The 17205-nt window shown below is 31.4% G+C and overlaps 1 protein-coding gene across 6 annotated transcripts in view; it reads left to right on the top strand.

Annotated features, from left to right (window-relative positions):
* The window catches only part of LOC106457170 (lysophospholipid acyltransferase 5-like), a 46617-nt gene that overhangs the window by 12778 nt on the left and 16634 nt on the right, over window positions 1-17205 (top strand). For 5 of the 6 annotated variants that reach the window (XM_013916560.2, XM_022382993.1, XM_022382992.1 and 2 more), the window contains exons 3-7: window positions 7101-7208; window positions 8074-8180; window positions 11537-11630; window positions 15627-15664; window positions 16090-16197. In XM_013916560.2, the coding sequence (XP_013772014.1) occupies window positions 7101-7208; window positions 8074-8180; window positions 11537-11630; window positions 15627-15664; window positions 16090-16197 (455 nt within the window). The remainder of the gene's footprint in view (window positions 1-7100; window positions 7209-8073; window positions 8181-11536; window positions 11631-15626; window positions 15665-16089; window positions 16198-17205) is intronic. The other variant, XM_022382997.1, reaches the window with a different exon arrangement.

Here is a 17205-nt window from a genome sequence, read left to right as displayed (position 1 = left end):
GGGTGGTTAATGAAAGTGTTCCAAAATGTGACATTAATTTCATGACATCCTAATATTTCTTAAGGTTTTAGTTTTGTCTACAGAGCAGTCAGAGGCTAAGTTTATGCCACTTGCTTTGAAATTTTCAAAAGAAAAATGACAAATAGGAAACTTAGTCATACTTCTAAAATAATTATTCAGGTTATGAATATAATATTAATTAGAATATTATGAATTATATATTAAAATTAGAACACCCTTATATAAGTAAATGCAGTTATTACATTAGAGAAAATCTTGCACTTTTTTCTTTTGTTTTTAAGATGAGGGTCATTTACAGATTATGAAAATGCATGCAAATTAGCTATAATTTAGCATAACATATGGATAACAAGGGAGTATTTGGTCTTTCAAGGCTTTCCTTCACACCCAACCTTTAGTTTTCAAGAGATCAATGAATCCTCTCAAACTTTTGTAAAGTGCTGGCCTCTACTATAGTCTATGGCAAATCATTCCATAGGTCAATTGCCCTGTTAGAAAAATAATTCCTTTGATTGGAACTTGATCTCTCTTTTCTAAATCTTAAATTTATTCCTCAGTGGTAGGGCCTTTTCTCTTTTTGATTTTCTTCAATGACATAAATGAAGGAATGGTCAATAGATTATTTAAGTTTGCTGATGATGTTAAAGTTTTGGGTTTGCTGGATGTGAGAAAAATGCTACTGCCTTTCAAAAGCATTTGGTAATGTCAGGTACTTACTTTTTTAGTAGTGTATATATAGTAAGTAAATATATGGGTGTGTTGGGCTAAGGATACTTCTACAGTAGGTGTCTGTGACTTGGTGATAAATTAAAAAATAAACAAACAGCATGCACTTCACTTGTTTATCAAATAATATATATTCAGAACAAGTTAAACGTATGTACAAAACTTCCTTACACTATGGAGATCATAGTTTTATCTTAAACACCATATAGTTACTTTCTTCTTGTCAAAAGTCCAGTTAGTCCTATTCAGTTGCTTTAGAATTCAGTTAACAAGCCAAAATATTTTTCTCCATATTTATCTCACTAGTATTCTGTGTATAATTCACTTACGTTGTAGCGCAAGTTACTGCAGTTGTATACTGCTCTTCTAGTAATTGTCTAGTCTTCATACTTCCAATATTCTTCTGCCTTTTGCCAAAGTCTACTCAGGCTGGTTCAGTTACTTTAGAACACCCTTTGACGAAACAACTTATTCTCCTTATCTCTTTTGAAATTATTAATCTCGCTCTATCATATCAACCATTAGGTCTTTCATTCCTACGACAATTGACTTTATGTTTAACTTTTCTTTGATCAAACTTTTCCTTCCCATAACTTTATCTCTTCTGCTGCTTTTTTTTTGTCTGCTTGCCACTACTTATACGTGTATCACTTAGGCCTTTTAGAAATCTGTATAGCCTTGACATCAATGAATTATAAACACAATGTATGATTCTTACAGAGTTACGTAACCAAACTTCTCATTACTGTTGCCTTTAAAATAATTGCTTTTAAGTCTCTTGTTATGAAAAACTAAACAATCATGAAATATTCACTCACAAAATAAATAAATTGATAATACCTACAATAAACAGTCTTTTATATCTGATAGGTTATTTGGTGAGTTTGGAAAATAAATAGTAGATGGCTTTTAATTATTATAGATGTAAGGTAATGCATGTGGGATTTCAAAATTTGTATTATGAGTAAAATTTTGATTGGGAATAACCTTAACAGTTTTTGAATGAAAAAGATCTTGGTGTTCTGGTTTATCTGTCTCTTAAGCCTTTTTTAATCCATGGAACTCTTCTGCCATCAAATTTGTGTCACAGAACCCTTCACAGCAATCATTACAAAAAAACATTACTGCAGTACTTGCAGCTTTTTGTACCTAGTCTCACTTACTAATTTAAAACAATGCAGTGACTTGTTGATATGTTGCATCATTATGAAACCTACTATACTAATAAAGAAATATAACATAGTCATATTGCTATTATGTGACTAATATGTAGTTACACATGAGAATATAAAAGCCAGCCCTTATCATTCAAATATTATCAAGCTTTACTTAAAATATATCCACCACATCTGAAAGCAACCTGTTCCAGAGGCTAACTACCTTGTTAGAAAAATTTAAACTGTCATAGCTTAAGATTACTTTTCTACTAAAATTTATATTTGTGTCCCCTAGTCTTACCACTTTCAGCATTAATAATGAAAAAAGATGATGCATCAACACTATCAATTCATTTAACAATCAACACTTCCACCAGATCCCCTCTAAATTTTCTTTTTTCAAGATAAAACAAGTTCAGAGATCTTAACCTATCCTCATAATATTTCCATCCCAGTTATCAATCTAGAATCTCTTCTTTGAACTTGTATTTAATATTTCTGGAGATACAACCTAAAATTCTTTATTTTACCACTAGCAAAAGCACATTGCTTACTGGCTTAAAACAGTGCTTCTCAACCAGGGTATCCACAGAACCATCAGGTTCCTCTACAGACGTCCAGGGTTCCACGAGATATTGGGTTCCAAGGAATACAAGAGTTCCCCAGGTTTTTTTAGTGAATAGGACAGCCTAGATGGACCAAAAGATCCCTTGTTGTCCTTTATACTATGTTAAATTTGTGTCATTTTGTTATTTTCAGAATATAGCACAAATAAATCAGAAGCCTTTCTCCTATTGACCCCTCCCCAAAATGAGCTGGAAAACTTCTATAAGATGATCAGTTACCATTCCTTTTTCTGTAGAAAATAAATTTAAAGATCCTAACCTATCCCTGTAAGATAATTCTACCATTCTTGGAATCATTCTGCATGATCAAGGCTGAATTGCTCTTGCTCATTAATCTCTTGAGATTAACACAATATATTTCTTCAAACAACCAGAATATGAAACATATGTGAAAGTCTTTACAGTAGCTACAAGAACAATAGCTTTTTATTTGCTAAATAGCTGTGGGAACATGTTTTGGCTGGATGCTGCTGAACCTTATCACTTAATGAGAGCGAGAAAAACTGATATTGAATTGAGTGTTTTTTTTACTGTTGTCATTTCTATAAGAAGTGTCATAGGGAGATATTCAGTTCAATTCAAATCAATTTGAAACATGCTCTTTATTATTAGGTTTTTTGTGTTCTGATAGTTGCATTTAGTTTTTGTCAGTTCAACACCATAACACATGATCACTTGTCCTTAGTGTTGTATTGTACCTTGTGTTTTTGATTTTGAGTATTGTTTTTCCATGTGCAGCCTAACACCAGCTGACACTTGAAGGGAAATGTACCCCAATACCTGAAATTTGAGAACCTATTAGCAGGACTAATGATCACCTCTGATGTAAATCCATGTGATACCACAAAACTTAAAAAATGGCTTTAGAACTGTGGTCACATGATAACCAGGCACTTGTTCTCACATATTTAAGTGTAAAAATAAACTGTATACATAAAACTGTATTATTGTATTAGGATTTTTTTTTTTAAGAATGGTAGTTACGCTCTGTTGATTTTACATTATGTGAATGTTCACCATTACAAAAGTGATTCCAAGATTGGAAAAGTTTCAGAACCACTGATTTATGCAACACTGAAGCTATAATTAAGAGCATTATGAAGTTGTTATTGTTTTAACCTTTTCATTGTGCTCAGCATTTGGTTTTATATTGTTAAAGGTTGTGGGGTTTGCTGTGTAGTTTCAGAGCCATTAAAATAGGTTGTTCATGATCTCTAGGTAGAATCTTTCATTTTGTGTTGTGCTATTTTTTTCATCTTTCAGTAGCACTCAAAGATCGCTTATACAACATTTTTAGACCTATTTCTCTTACTTATGTAATTTATTCACTTTGATATATATGCACATGTAGCATACATTTTACAGGTGTAGAATATTCTAAACTTATTTGGGAATAATAATGAGGCTTCTTAGGAATACTGCATTATCTGGGCTGATAGGGAGGGAAAACTACTGTACAAGTGAAAGCATATCTGATCCTGTTTTCTAAGTTTATCATGGCTAAATGGAAATATAAAGCTGCAGAAGTAAACTATTGAATGTTGGAGAAGCCCTAGAATTCATCCCAAATCTTTTGTGAAGGCACATATCTTGCTGAAGATGCATAGTGGTCACATGATTTTATGTAATTCACATAACATACAACCATTAGAAAACTTGGAGATTTTCCTGAAATACGTTATATATGTAGCTAAGGCAAATACATCTGTGCAGGGATATAGAGAAAGAAAAAATGCCATTATGCTCTGCAGTACAGTGCACATCATTAAGAAGCAAGGTAAGTGTATATAGCTTGATTGCTAGAAATAATATTGGAGTATCTATTGGCTGACATTTCTTTTATCCATTTAGAATCAGCATTATGTAGAAAACACTAACTGAAGTTATAGTTAATAACCTTGTATAGTGATACATGTATTATTTTAATGAGAAAAGATACCATTGTTAAGAAGCGGAGTATTGGTTTAAATTTCTCTGATCCAAATAGATTTAACATTGTATGCAAAAAATAATAATCAAAACTCCTTTTATTTTGACTTACTTACCCACAGCTTTTGACATTTCATTATTTGAGTATTGATGGAGCTTAAATGTTGCAGAAGTTATTGATGTACTGTAACCCCTAACAAACTATCTGTTATTGTAATGAACAATAAAATTGTATTTATCAGTCTTTTGGATGTAACTAAAACAGCTAAAGCAATGAATCGGATATTATTACAAATATAAGTTAGTGTTATCGAGGTCACATTTCCAAAATATCATCCTGTGTGGATTCAAACTATTATGTTGTAGATCTGGTTTCTCCATCTATAGCCTTGGTGTAATCAAGTTTTCCCATTAATACAATAAATTTAATTTTCTAGTAACAATAAAGCAATAGTTCTAACTCGTGATTGATGATGCACTGCAAAGCACTTGTTGATCTAAGTATTCAGTTTTCATAGTATCATGTTTTTGGTAAATGGGAAGATTCAAGTTGTTTTATATCATGTTTAACCCTACCTTAGTACCATCGGTTTGCTGGACAACATTAGTACCAAGGGGTTGGGTCACACCCCCATCCAGAGAAAAATGATAATGAATATGTTTTATTATTATTATAACTACAATATGTCCATGTATACTTGCAAGTTAAGTATCTTGTGACTGATTCCATAGCATTTTGCTTAATTTTTATATTATGGGTAGTGTTAATAGAGGAATAATGAAACTATAAAAAATCATTCATATTTTATTTGACAAACAATAGTCATCATTCCAAATATAAAGTCAGTATGTTTTTTAACTAAGCATCTTTTTAAGAGTTATTTTGAACAAAAAAATCATTAGTTTATTAAAATCAATGAAAATGCCTAATCTCACTTTCAGTGTCACCGTCTATCCTCAATGTGAAAAACAAAAACTTGAATAATTTGAGATTTCATAAACAAACACATTACTGAGGCAAACATTCCTTCATATTCGGTATAAATTCGCTCTAGAAACACTAATTGAATCAATAATAACAAAAAAATAAAGATATAGACTTTCCCAGAAATGCATCTTGGTTTATTACTGTGGGGTGTTTGTGCACCAGAGCAAGAACAAAATGCATGTTCTCATTGTGGCTGAGGTAGAATTGGGAGGAACTAAGTGTGCACAACTGTCTCAGTGCTACCATCTCTTAGTGATGATGTTAACAAACATATATGGGGTTCGAAAACACCATGTGACTGACAGAGGGTTAACAATTAGAAAAGGGAAGAGTGATACCACAAGTGAAGTATTCTGATATGAGAATTTTCAGGTCAATGTACAGTCATTCATTTTTGCACTGAAAGATCATCCCTATTAAGTATAAGCTTTCTAATTTTGTTACAGTATTAAGATGTTGAATATTGTTGATTTTCATGTGTAGAATCTTTTTGATTAAAGATAATTAGTATGATATTTTATAACCTTAAGTTACATGTGACTCGCAAGATATTTTGGTGTTGTAGCTTGTGTCTTGATAATTTGATGTATATAATGTAGTAAGAATAAATGGATGTTAAGGTTCAGAATTAAATTACTAAATTTAAAATTTATTCATATTTCAAATAACCAAGTCTACAAAAATGACAAACCTCTTAAAGGAATTCTTATTTGAAAAAAAATGAGTATTATGAGATCTGTATGTTCCAATTAATGAAAGTTTCAACAGATCAGATGTGGTAAGTTTAGTTTTTAATCCTGAACTGATAAGGTTTTTAAAATGTGTGAATGTAAAAGATATTTTATATATATATGCGTGTGTTTGTGTGTGTGTGTCATGGCTTTTGAAAAACTTTTTTGGGTGAGAAAGTTTTTAGTTAGCATTTTAAAGTTGAACTTGGGTAGGTTGTACAAAAATCAGAATTCGAAGAATGAATTCCATGTAGGTATTGTTTGATATATTTATGATGGGAAGGGTTTTTTTGTTTAATACCTGTTGAATTTACATACAAAAGTATAGGTTTATAATCAGTAAAAATACAAATGTTCAAAACATGAAACTTTAAGTTAATGGTAAGTACTGAATGTCACATTCATAAAATAAAGTGTTAAAAATACTACTTTAGATGTAATGAACAAAGATAATTTGTATGTTTATTTGTGAGGAAGATGATAATCATCTTAAAAGTACTAAGTCGCTCTCAGTAATATTGGCTTAAATAAAAATAATATAATTGGTCAATTAGATTTTATTCATTCCTTTGTGTATTTCAACTTTATATCTATGAATTTTTGTTTATATATTAACACTTAAGAATAACGTATTCAGTTGAAAGGATAAAAAAAAATTGTTTTTTTTTGTATCTTATAAACACTTTTACTTTCTAATTATCTTTTGATAGCCTGATTTGGTAGTATAAGAGGAACTCTTCAGTCTGAAGCTGTTCTTGCACATCAACACCAGGCTCTACACATGCAGTAATGTTCCATTTTAACCCTGGTACTTTGGATATAATTATGATTAATACCCCTGTGTGTTTATATGTAAAAACATTTAACATGATATTTTCTTTAGCTAAAATGTAAAATTAAAATAAAATCTTATATTTTACAGGCTATCCGTTGGCAATTGTTCATCGACAGTTCCTTTTTCACAAGTCACCATCACTTCAACATATATTCTTCCTGCTGTGTGGACTTACATTGGGATATTTCAATTATGGTTAGCTTTTATGTAATTTTATTGATGATGGTGTACATTCAGAGTGGGGCACAATTATGCACCCACCCAAAATATTGAGCAATTTGAATTATATTTCGATAAGCTACTTCTGTAATCATATAAATGCATCTCCTAGATCGACTGTGCCAGAACAAAGAAATCCATCACCATCTCGAGGTGCAGTCCACATTAAGGAAACACTTCTTTGAACAACCAATACTTACAAGGAAACGAGTGGGTGACACATTCAATTAACATAAAAACTTGCCTGGAACATGCACTTATTTGGTTGTAGAAAATAACATTTCCAAATTTTATTCAAATCGGACAACATTTCGGATGGATACCATGTAGTACCACACCCTATATGTGTGTATGGGGCTACTGATCGTTACTGGAGAGTGTGTGGGGGGGGGGGATTTAAAAAGACAATAAATTGTTTGTAAACTTCTGTAGTCTTGTACCCATGGCATTAAAAAATTATCATTGTAGTAACTATTTTACATTGTGTTTTAATAACTATATTTGTCCTCTCACCACTATCAAATTTTAGAAAATTAATTTTCAAGCACACAGGAGACAGAATTGAAAACCATTTCTGATAAAGAATATTAAATTAAATTAACTGTAGCAGTTAACCAAAACTAAAAGTAAAGTTTTAGTTATTAAAACACAAAAAATATTTTTTTTTCTCTATTATTATTATTTTTAAAAGCACTTAGTGTAAGACTTCACACAGTCAATTTATATTGATTTTCTTCCCTGTACACTAGTTTTACATTGCTGTATCAATTTATAATAGGCTTAGGTGTAAATTTTCTATTAAGAAGTTGTATGAAATGCAGTTACAACTTATTTTTTTCAGGTTTAGAAGTTTTACATTCTGTGATATGTGTAGTGATCTTGTATCTCAACCTGCTTTTTATTGGGGGAACAGTCTTATCAGTTATTTTTTCTATTTCATTTTTCATGGTAAGTACTTGCAGTGGTCTAAGTGTTTTTACTATAGTTTTTTTTTCTACTGTTATTATCAGTACAGTGGTTAAATTTATCAAAGGTCAGATTTGGTGCATCTTGAAAATTCATTCTTTGTGACTTTTTTATTTCATCTTAATTCATAGAAAGGGCATAGTTAAAAATGTAGTTACTTTCTTAAGTTGGCCATATATACTCTACATCTTAAAGTAAAACACTAACTCGTCTCTTTATTGTCAAACATAAATCAGCTATTTTACAAATTTTATATGGAACTGAAACTTAATATTATTGGCTTTTTTCACTTTAACATAATGCATAGGTGACTGGTCTTATGCTTACATGAAACATAAGACCTGGTCTATAGATAATTAAACATACTTTTTATAAAATCCCTGAGATGAATGAAATTTAATCTTTATAGTTGTCAGTGCCACAAGATTTAATGTGGGTAATTTTTATTCATGCCAAGATATTTTCTTGTGTATCTATACATCATAAAAGTATAATATTGTTGAAATAGCCTTTGTAGAAAGTGAAAACTTAGGTTTGTAATTTTTCATGCTGACTAAATAAGTACCGAGATAACTAAAAAAAAGATTTTTATTGTTGTGTGTACAGGTAAATAATCTGAGAAACTGGTCTCAAAGAATCAAAGATTAAATATTAATTTGTCTGATGCACTTGATTCTAGAGTAGCATTGCTTTTCAAACATGAAATATTGACCATCACATACTCATATGGAATTCATAATTGCTAGTTACAAATACCCTGAAAAAAGGATAGGTATACTTCACATTTAAATTTAATATTTCACTGGCAAAGGATGCCTGTCATGATGTATTTAATTGACAAAATATGACAACTGACCAACAAAAATGTGAACATGTACAATATAGCATGTAGTTAGTGTGTTTAAATTGACATTAGGTATGTATATTTAGCTAATGCTAAAAAAAGATTAAATGAAAACAAACCTTTTATCATAATTCTTCAGAGAGAAGTTGTGGAATGAGTAAAGAAATGCAAGCTATTCTAGGCACTAGTGACCACATTTTAGTCATAAAACATAACACCTATTATTACTCTATAAAATGTCTTGGGAGAACCATTGCAGTGGCCAACTATTTATATTATTAAAATAAAAATAGCACTTCTGTTATTTATTACAAACTGTACATGAGTAACTTTACAATGTACTTATTTACATGTAACTTTGTAATCATACTTAACAGTTTTCCTAAAATCATCTTCAAATTAATATAAATATAGTGGTACACTCGTTTGGTCAAGTAATTGTTATTTTTTGGCTTTTACTTTTATCATCATAACATTGAGTAATTTAACAGCTGTTCTAAGTTTTGGGTAGCACAATTTGAAGACGAAGATTTTTTTTGCAAACATAGCACTATTTTGCCATATCTCAGAGACACAGACATATTACCTTTGTATGTTGTGAACACACAGTGATTAACTTCAAAGACTGAACATTGTTAGAAAAGAGAAGCAAGTGTACTTTGTATTTTCTGACACTAGGGTAGAAAATTTCTGAAATAATATTACTACAAAAGGCTGTCTTGTTTAAAAAAAACAAAAAACGATTTATTTCTTTAAAATAATTTAACATTCTCTTTCTCAAGTACAATTTACACAGAGAGGTGTTGATTCCTTGCTTGAGTAAAGTGAACCAGTTCTACAAGCAGAACTTCACAACATTTAATTTCTTTGAGAAATGTCATGGTTCACACTTTATATTGATTAGATAGAAGTTATGTTAATTAGGTAAATGTAACTGGTTGTTTATTGTTAAACCAATTTTTAAACTAGAAAACTAAGATTCCAAAAATTTGCTATGTATGGATGTGAATGTGGAAATGTGAGTGATATACAAATGGAAAATATATATGGGTATTATGCCTAATGAATTTGTTTAAACTTTCAGTTTTGATCTATACAATTAATTCTTATGATTTAATTTAGTTCTGAGGCTGAAAATCTATAGCAGTAACAATGAGAATTATTTATAGATGAAAAAGTTTAGTTGAAAGGCAATGTTCTGTTATCAGTTATATGGTAGTTTCAGCTTACAACAAACTCCACTTTCACAGCAAGGAGGCAAAAGACAAAACTTTACAGGCAGTTACTGGCTGCTGGTTTTTTATACAATGCTTGATAATAAAGGTAATATAAGCTCTAGTTTCAATCTCATTAGTCTTCTTGAACTTTTATTTTGTAAACAATCATCTTTAAAGTGACCCTCAGTCATGAAGAAGTAATAAAATTCATGGCTTCTCAATGAGTTTGTTGTGTGTGTATCATACTGTGCTGTATCATGAAATAAGTTAAATTGTAACTTATTTTCATGAAATAATGTATAGATTTAACTCACATAATTTATGATTCAGAAAGTGTACATACGACTTATTTTATTCCATTAATTGTATTCCCAACATTGCTATCAGATTAATTAAACAAATTCAACATACAAAACTTAAGAGTTGAGGATATTTCCTAAAAGGTAAAGCATTATTTTCATCACATGTATTTCATATACATTTGAATATTATACACAGAAAAAAAAAAGTGATAACACAAGTATAATTGCTTGATAAAACAATTTTGTCTGGTTCATAAATGTTGATATAGATAATCTGCTTTATGAGCTTGTTCTTAGCCTGTTTTCATGCACTTGTTTGTATCTTCATCAGGTATAGTTTTTCAGTTGTTCAGGTTGATGTACTGGTAGCATGGTTCTGAGGGAGAGCTCTTCATTGTGGTTTTGTTTGTTTGATTTTGTTTTTTGAACCAAAGATATCCAGAGTTTGCTGATCTCCAACTCTTGAGTTTTTGGTGTGGATGGATTTTTCTGTTTTTCTAGTTGTTTTCTCTGTCAGAAAGTCTACAATTGTTCCAATCTGCATTGTCCATCTCAATAGAATGTCTGGCAATAACTAGTGTGTTGGTTTTCATCAGTCAGACAGCATCTTTACCTTCTTTCAGCCATTATTCTTGTATTCTTCCAACTTCTTTGTATGAAACTCCATAAGAACACAAGGCTTTGTAGGTAATTCCATTGTTTCTCAGTTGAGGAATAGGTTGTTTTTAAATTAGTTGGTATGCTTTGTAGAATAATAATAGATTTAAAAAAATGAAATTTTCTTCAGATTTTCTGAATATTATAACTTAGCTTTGGAATAAATAGAAAGGGTAGTCTTTTGGTAGTATGTTTTGCAAACGTGTTTGAAGTTTGCTTAAATCCTATTTTAGTCTTTGAGGCATATAAACTTATTTAAAGAAAATTATACTGCAAACTTAAATTTATAGGTAATTCTTCTTTATGATCTTTATTTAGGGCTACCTTCTTATTGGCTATTATTATACTGGAACTCAAGATTACGACATCAAGTGGACCATACCTCACTGTGTTCTGACATTACGATTAATTGGTAAGTATGTTTATGTATGGTGTGATTATAATAATATCAAGTGGAACTTTCTTTGTTGTTTACTAATAATTACAAACAAATGTAGGTATAACATTTAAATATCTAAAATTCAGAAGTTTTGAAAATAGCGGTATGAGAAAAAGTCTGGACAATAATTTAGCCTATTCCAACCTATTTATACTGCTTAACTCCACAGTCAGATCTTTGAGCCAATGCCTGGCCTTGATGCATATAATTTGTTAAAATAAAACTCAACTCTTTGTCTTCGAGCTGCCAGTATATTTGCTTGTAGATCTTGTTCCATTTTACAATCAATCCCGCATTTTGAATGCCTTGTATATTCAATATAAAACTAGAACTATATCTGTTAATGAAATATCTTCAATCTGAGTGCCAATTTGATAGAAGAAAGATATGTTTGCAGAGATTTACATGAGTGTTTTGAACCCCCATTTTGAAACAAAGAAAATGACCACGCCCACTACTGCTGGTTGGCCTTGTCACTTTACTTCTGAGCAAGCTCGGAAGTTATATGAGGATCTTCTGAGCCAGGAAAATGACTTTATTCCCAGTGATCTTTATGATGATGATTTTGGAAGTGAGAAATCTAACTTTGATAAATCTAGTGAAAGTGAGAAACAGGTGAGTCCTGTGGCAGACCCTTCAGGTATGAGTACAAGTAAAGGCAAGGGAAAACCCAATGGTGCTACTGTGAAGAAAAGAAAAGCAGGGTCTGGATCTAGAATATCAAGAGGGAGAGGACAGTTGTGGGAGCAGAAGTAAATTGTGAGAATGGTGAAGATGAAGTAGCATGGAGAGTAGTTGAAGAAGGAGAGACTGACATGAACTTTTCATTCTGTGAGCCACACCAAAATGTGAAGCTTGGTTTGGATGAAAGCCTTTCAACACTGGATTTCCTCAAAGCTTTTCTTGACAAATAAATTGTGGCCACTTTGATTTCTAGCATCAATGCATATGCAGCAAAGGTTTTGGAGAAAACAATCATCTTTAGCCTTGTGGATGCCAGTTACTTATTTTCAATGGTTGACGTTTACAGCAATTTTGATTGCTATGGGTTTGGACCCTTAACCCAAGATGAGGGACTACTGGTCCACTACTGGATATTTCTACACACCCTGGTACCATCAGATATTTGCTAGGGACAGGTTTAAGATCACCTACCACAGCACGCTTCATGTCTGCAAACCAGATGCTGAAGACAAAGCAAAGATTGAGCCATTTGTGGATAAGTTCCAGGCTGCCTTCTACCCATATGAAAATGTGTGTATTGATGAGATGATTATCAGTTGGAAAGGCAGATTCAAGCACAAGCAGTTTAATGCAAGCAAGGCAAAAAAGATCACATCAATACATTTGGGCTTTGTAATTCTGCAACAAGCTATGTTGTTAATTTGAAAATTTATTTTGAAAAAGACACAACTCTGCCCTTGGCACCAACTATGCTCATGCTGTCAAAGTTTTTGACACTCTTCTGAAGCCTCTACAACCAGGTAATCATGTGTTTGCTGACAGGTACTACACTTCAGCAGCTCTTGTAGACTAACTACACACACACACACACACAGCTTCATTTACACTGGCATGCTCAACATCAACTATGTTGGTTTTCCTGCAGAAGTGAAAAGTCTGAAATTGACCATCGGGGGGTGAAGTGGTTTTTGTACTTGGGTAACAAAACAGTGTGTTTTGTTTGGAGGGACAAAAAGGCAAAAACCATGTGTGTAGGTATCAACCAAAGCTGCAGTGCAAACCATTCAAAAGGGAGCAGGAGCAAACACCATCGTAAAGTCAAAAGTTGAGGATGACTACAACATGTTGATGAATGGCTGCAATTGCATGTACCATATGGTGGTATATTGTAGTATGCACAACTGCAAAACCTGGAAGTGGAGGAAGAACGTATACCACTGAATTATCAAAGTGACCCAAGTAAATGCCCACATCTTGTACAGTTTATGCCAGCTAAAAGGGACAAAGGAAGTGAGTGTGCCAGTTTTCAAACATAACCTCATTGATGGCCTTACAAACAAAGCTGCAGAGGTGACATCTAAAGACATCATAAGCCATCCCCCAAAAAATTCAAAACATGGAAAAAAGGGAATGAAGTGGTGAGGGTGGTTGGAGCCAGACATCTTGTGAACTATGAAGGAAAGGATCAAGACTGTGTGCGGAGGTCCTGAAAAACATTGTTGCTCGAGTTATATTTGCACAGGATGCATGTAGAGACCCTATCTGTGTCCAAAGAAGTGCTTTATCACAAGCAGAACAATGAGTAGCACTAGCCTAGACTTGATGATTGCTGTACATAAACTGTATATATTTGTAAGGTGCTGTTCCTGATTTTCTTCATTTGTTGCTTCCCTTTGACGTAATGCATAATGATGCACTATTCAATAAAATGCACTTTACTTATGGTTTCAAGGACAATTATTGATATACATTTCAACAATCTTCATCTACCTGCTATTTTGGAGCTTTTTCACTGGATATTCACCATGGGGGCAGGTCTAGGACTTGGTAAGTTATGTTTGTGTGAATATTTCTTCATCCTGTCTATCTTCCAACCATTCTTTCACAGTCTAAAATTAATTTATCTTTCACGAAACCTTCATATTTTGAGTAGAATATAAATCTACATCCATTTCCCTCTACTATGATTTATAATACTATGCATAATAAGAGGTATACCTTGAAAACCATTATATCAATTTCATTAATTGTCAATAGGCAATCAAAATCAGCACTATAAAACAATAATGAACTTAATATAAATTCAAAACTCTATTTTAAAAAAACCAAAAAACCTTTGCACTTTCCGGTCATTATCCAAAAGTCATAACGGAGATTGCCTGTGATAATAGCACCTAAAAAGCAGATGAGAAACTAGTCAGCAGTCATGGAAAAGTCATTAAGGGTACAGAGTTGAGTGCTTACACCCACAATGTCTCAACTCTTACTGCCTTTCACTGTCTGCAGCTAGTTGTGGGAAGGCAGTTACCCTTAAAAAGACATAATACAGATAAAAGTAGAAATAAGATAAAATTAAGCCACCCAAAAAATATATATTTCTATTATACAATGCCTACCATCCTCCATCCTTAAAAGTCCTAACAGTAGAATAGATACCACCCTAATAATTCTACTACATGTTACTGGAGGTGAAGGTTGGGAGTTTTATTTTGGCTCTTTAAATTGTTTTAGGTATTTTTATTACTTACAACTTTAACTTTTTGTAATTACAATAGGCCCAAAATTTGTGATAAAAAGTATGTAAACTGTAGATTTTTTTTCTCGTATTACGTTAATTTGTCCTTTTCCGTATAAAAATTGTGTAATATTAAAATGAAAAAATGTCATTTTTTCACTAAAGGTGAATGTAAGCACTTGGCATTGAATATAGCAGAGTAAGTGATAACCATGTGCATTTTTTACATTAGTGCAAGACTTCTATATTGGAGCTTAAATACAATACAAAATCTAATATATTTCAGTAAAACAAGTTGAGTTTACTTAAGTTCAAGACCAGGTTTTGTTTTAAAATTTTAGATTCTTGTAATTAAAATGTAGTGATTTATTTGTTATGTTATGCTTTCATTTTGAAAATTTTATCAGTACAATTGAGAAAATGGTTTATCTAAACCATGACTATTGATTGTAATTCTGTTCTATTCTGACACATTTTTGTTTTTTATTCTTTCTACTGTTTATGCAATACATTTTATTTTAATTAATGCATCTTGATTGTTCTTGAGTTTTTCATCAAAATAATTTTTTTGTGCTTTATTCTATAAAATTTCCTAGCTGAGTTATTAATGTTTTTGATTTTTATTTGCATCTGGTCCATGGTGTAAGGATGCCAGTATTATGTCTTGAAAACAAAAGTTCCAAGTAAATTTTTGTGAGTATTGTTGATTTTGCATGAATTAATTAGCAAATAAGTAGTTAATTTCTCTCTCTTTTTTTTTATTATTTTAGGGGTTTCATATGATGTGTATGATGGAAGAAAAAGAGTGGTGAGTTTTTTAGTTTATACGTGATGAGCTGCGAATATTACTTCATCTTTACTCACCTAGCATATGTTTGCACTTCCCAAAATAGAGAACAACTTAAGTATTTTTCTTTAACCCATTGATTGCAGCTGCTCTAAGCACTCGCATAATTTTTGTAAGCCATACATTGTATATGCCACACTTGCATTCAATTGCCAGAGGTGGACCATACCCTATACAGCAAATCAGCAGTCAATGAGTTAACTATGCCTCAGTATTTTGAATATATTGTATTTATGTTCAAGCAATAATGTAGTTTTTTAGGATTTTACAGTTTCTAAACCTTGTTTAGTAGATAAACTGTGAAGTAAGGTTATTTTGTAAAGTACATGCGTGTATTTGACATTTTTAGTATTCCAACCAGTTCATGTTAATAATTTTTCAAATAGGAAAAGCTTTCAGAAGACCAAAAAAAAACTGCTCTAGTCAAAGCTCCATCTCTACTGGAGATAGGAGGACATACATACTTTTTTGGAGGCTTTTTAGTAGGCCCACAGGTAAACATTGTCATCAAAAAACTGTAGATAAGACATTAGCTCAAAGATATATTGGTTCTTTAGGCTTGAGTTTTGTAATGATAAATATATAATTTACTATTATCTTTTGATAATTTTAATCCTAATTGTTATTTAACATATATTTACATCAAATTTTGAAGTCTTTTTGTAAAAGAATATCTAAAAGAAAGTTATTTTTTGGGTTGAAATCAGAAATTTTTCTTAAAATCTTAACATACAAATACTTCTTTCAGGTTTTTGGTTAACCCTTCCATTACAGGCTGGGTGGAATCCACCCAGCTTGTAACCACAAAAGTATCCATGAGAGTAACTATACTGTGATTTTTGATAATGTATGCACATCTTTACAAAATTTTGCAAGTTATTGGTAAACATTACAAGGTTTTCTTACACAAAATATCAGGTTTTTAAATTAAGTATTAAGGATTTTTAATTAAAGATTTTTTGCAAACCTTTTTCTTTCAGAATGTTGACTATCCAACATGCAAATCAATTTGGATTTTAAGATTAAAAATACTTTAATGCATTAGAACATTTTCAAATGCAAAATCTTTATAATCTCTAGATAATTATAATTTTTTTTATAGAAAAAACTGTATTTTGTCTGTTATTTTCGCTATTGAACTTCTGTATGGGTTCGTTTGATGTGATCGAATTTCTAATCTCAATAAAAATTAGGAAAAAAAATATAAATCATGCTTTTTTTCGTTTTAGAATAACTACAAATTATAACATGAAAACATAAATGTTTAGTCCAAATAGCTTAAATCTAGTAACATTATATATTTATATATGTTTATTATTTTTATTATATTGAACTTCCAGCCATGCCTAGCTAACAATACAGAAGTTACTATGATGTGGAGCATGTGCACTCGTGTTAACATATCCAATAATATATAACTGACCTTTAGTCTTTACAAACTAACCTGTCTTGGCTGTGTTTTAGTGGACAAGTATTTTGTAAAATACAGACACATTTCAATT

Source organism: Limulus polyphemus, unplaced genomic scaffold (genome assembly GCF_000517525.1).
Source record: "Limulus polyphemus unplaced genomic scaffold, Limulus_polyphemus-2.1.2 Scaffold299, whole genome shotgun sequence".
Taxonomy (NCBI): Eukaryota; Metazoa; Arthropoda; class Merostomata; order Xiphosura; family Limulidae; genus Limulus; species Limulus polyphemus.
This window is presented reverse-complemented; position numbering and strand designations above follow the sequence as displayed.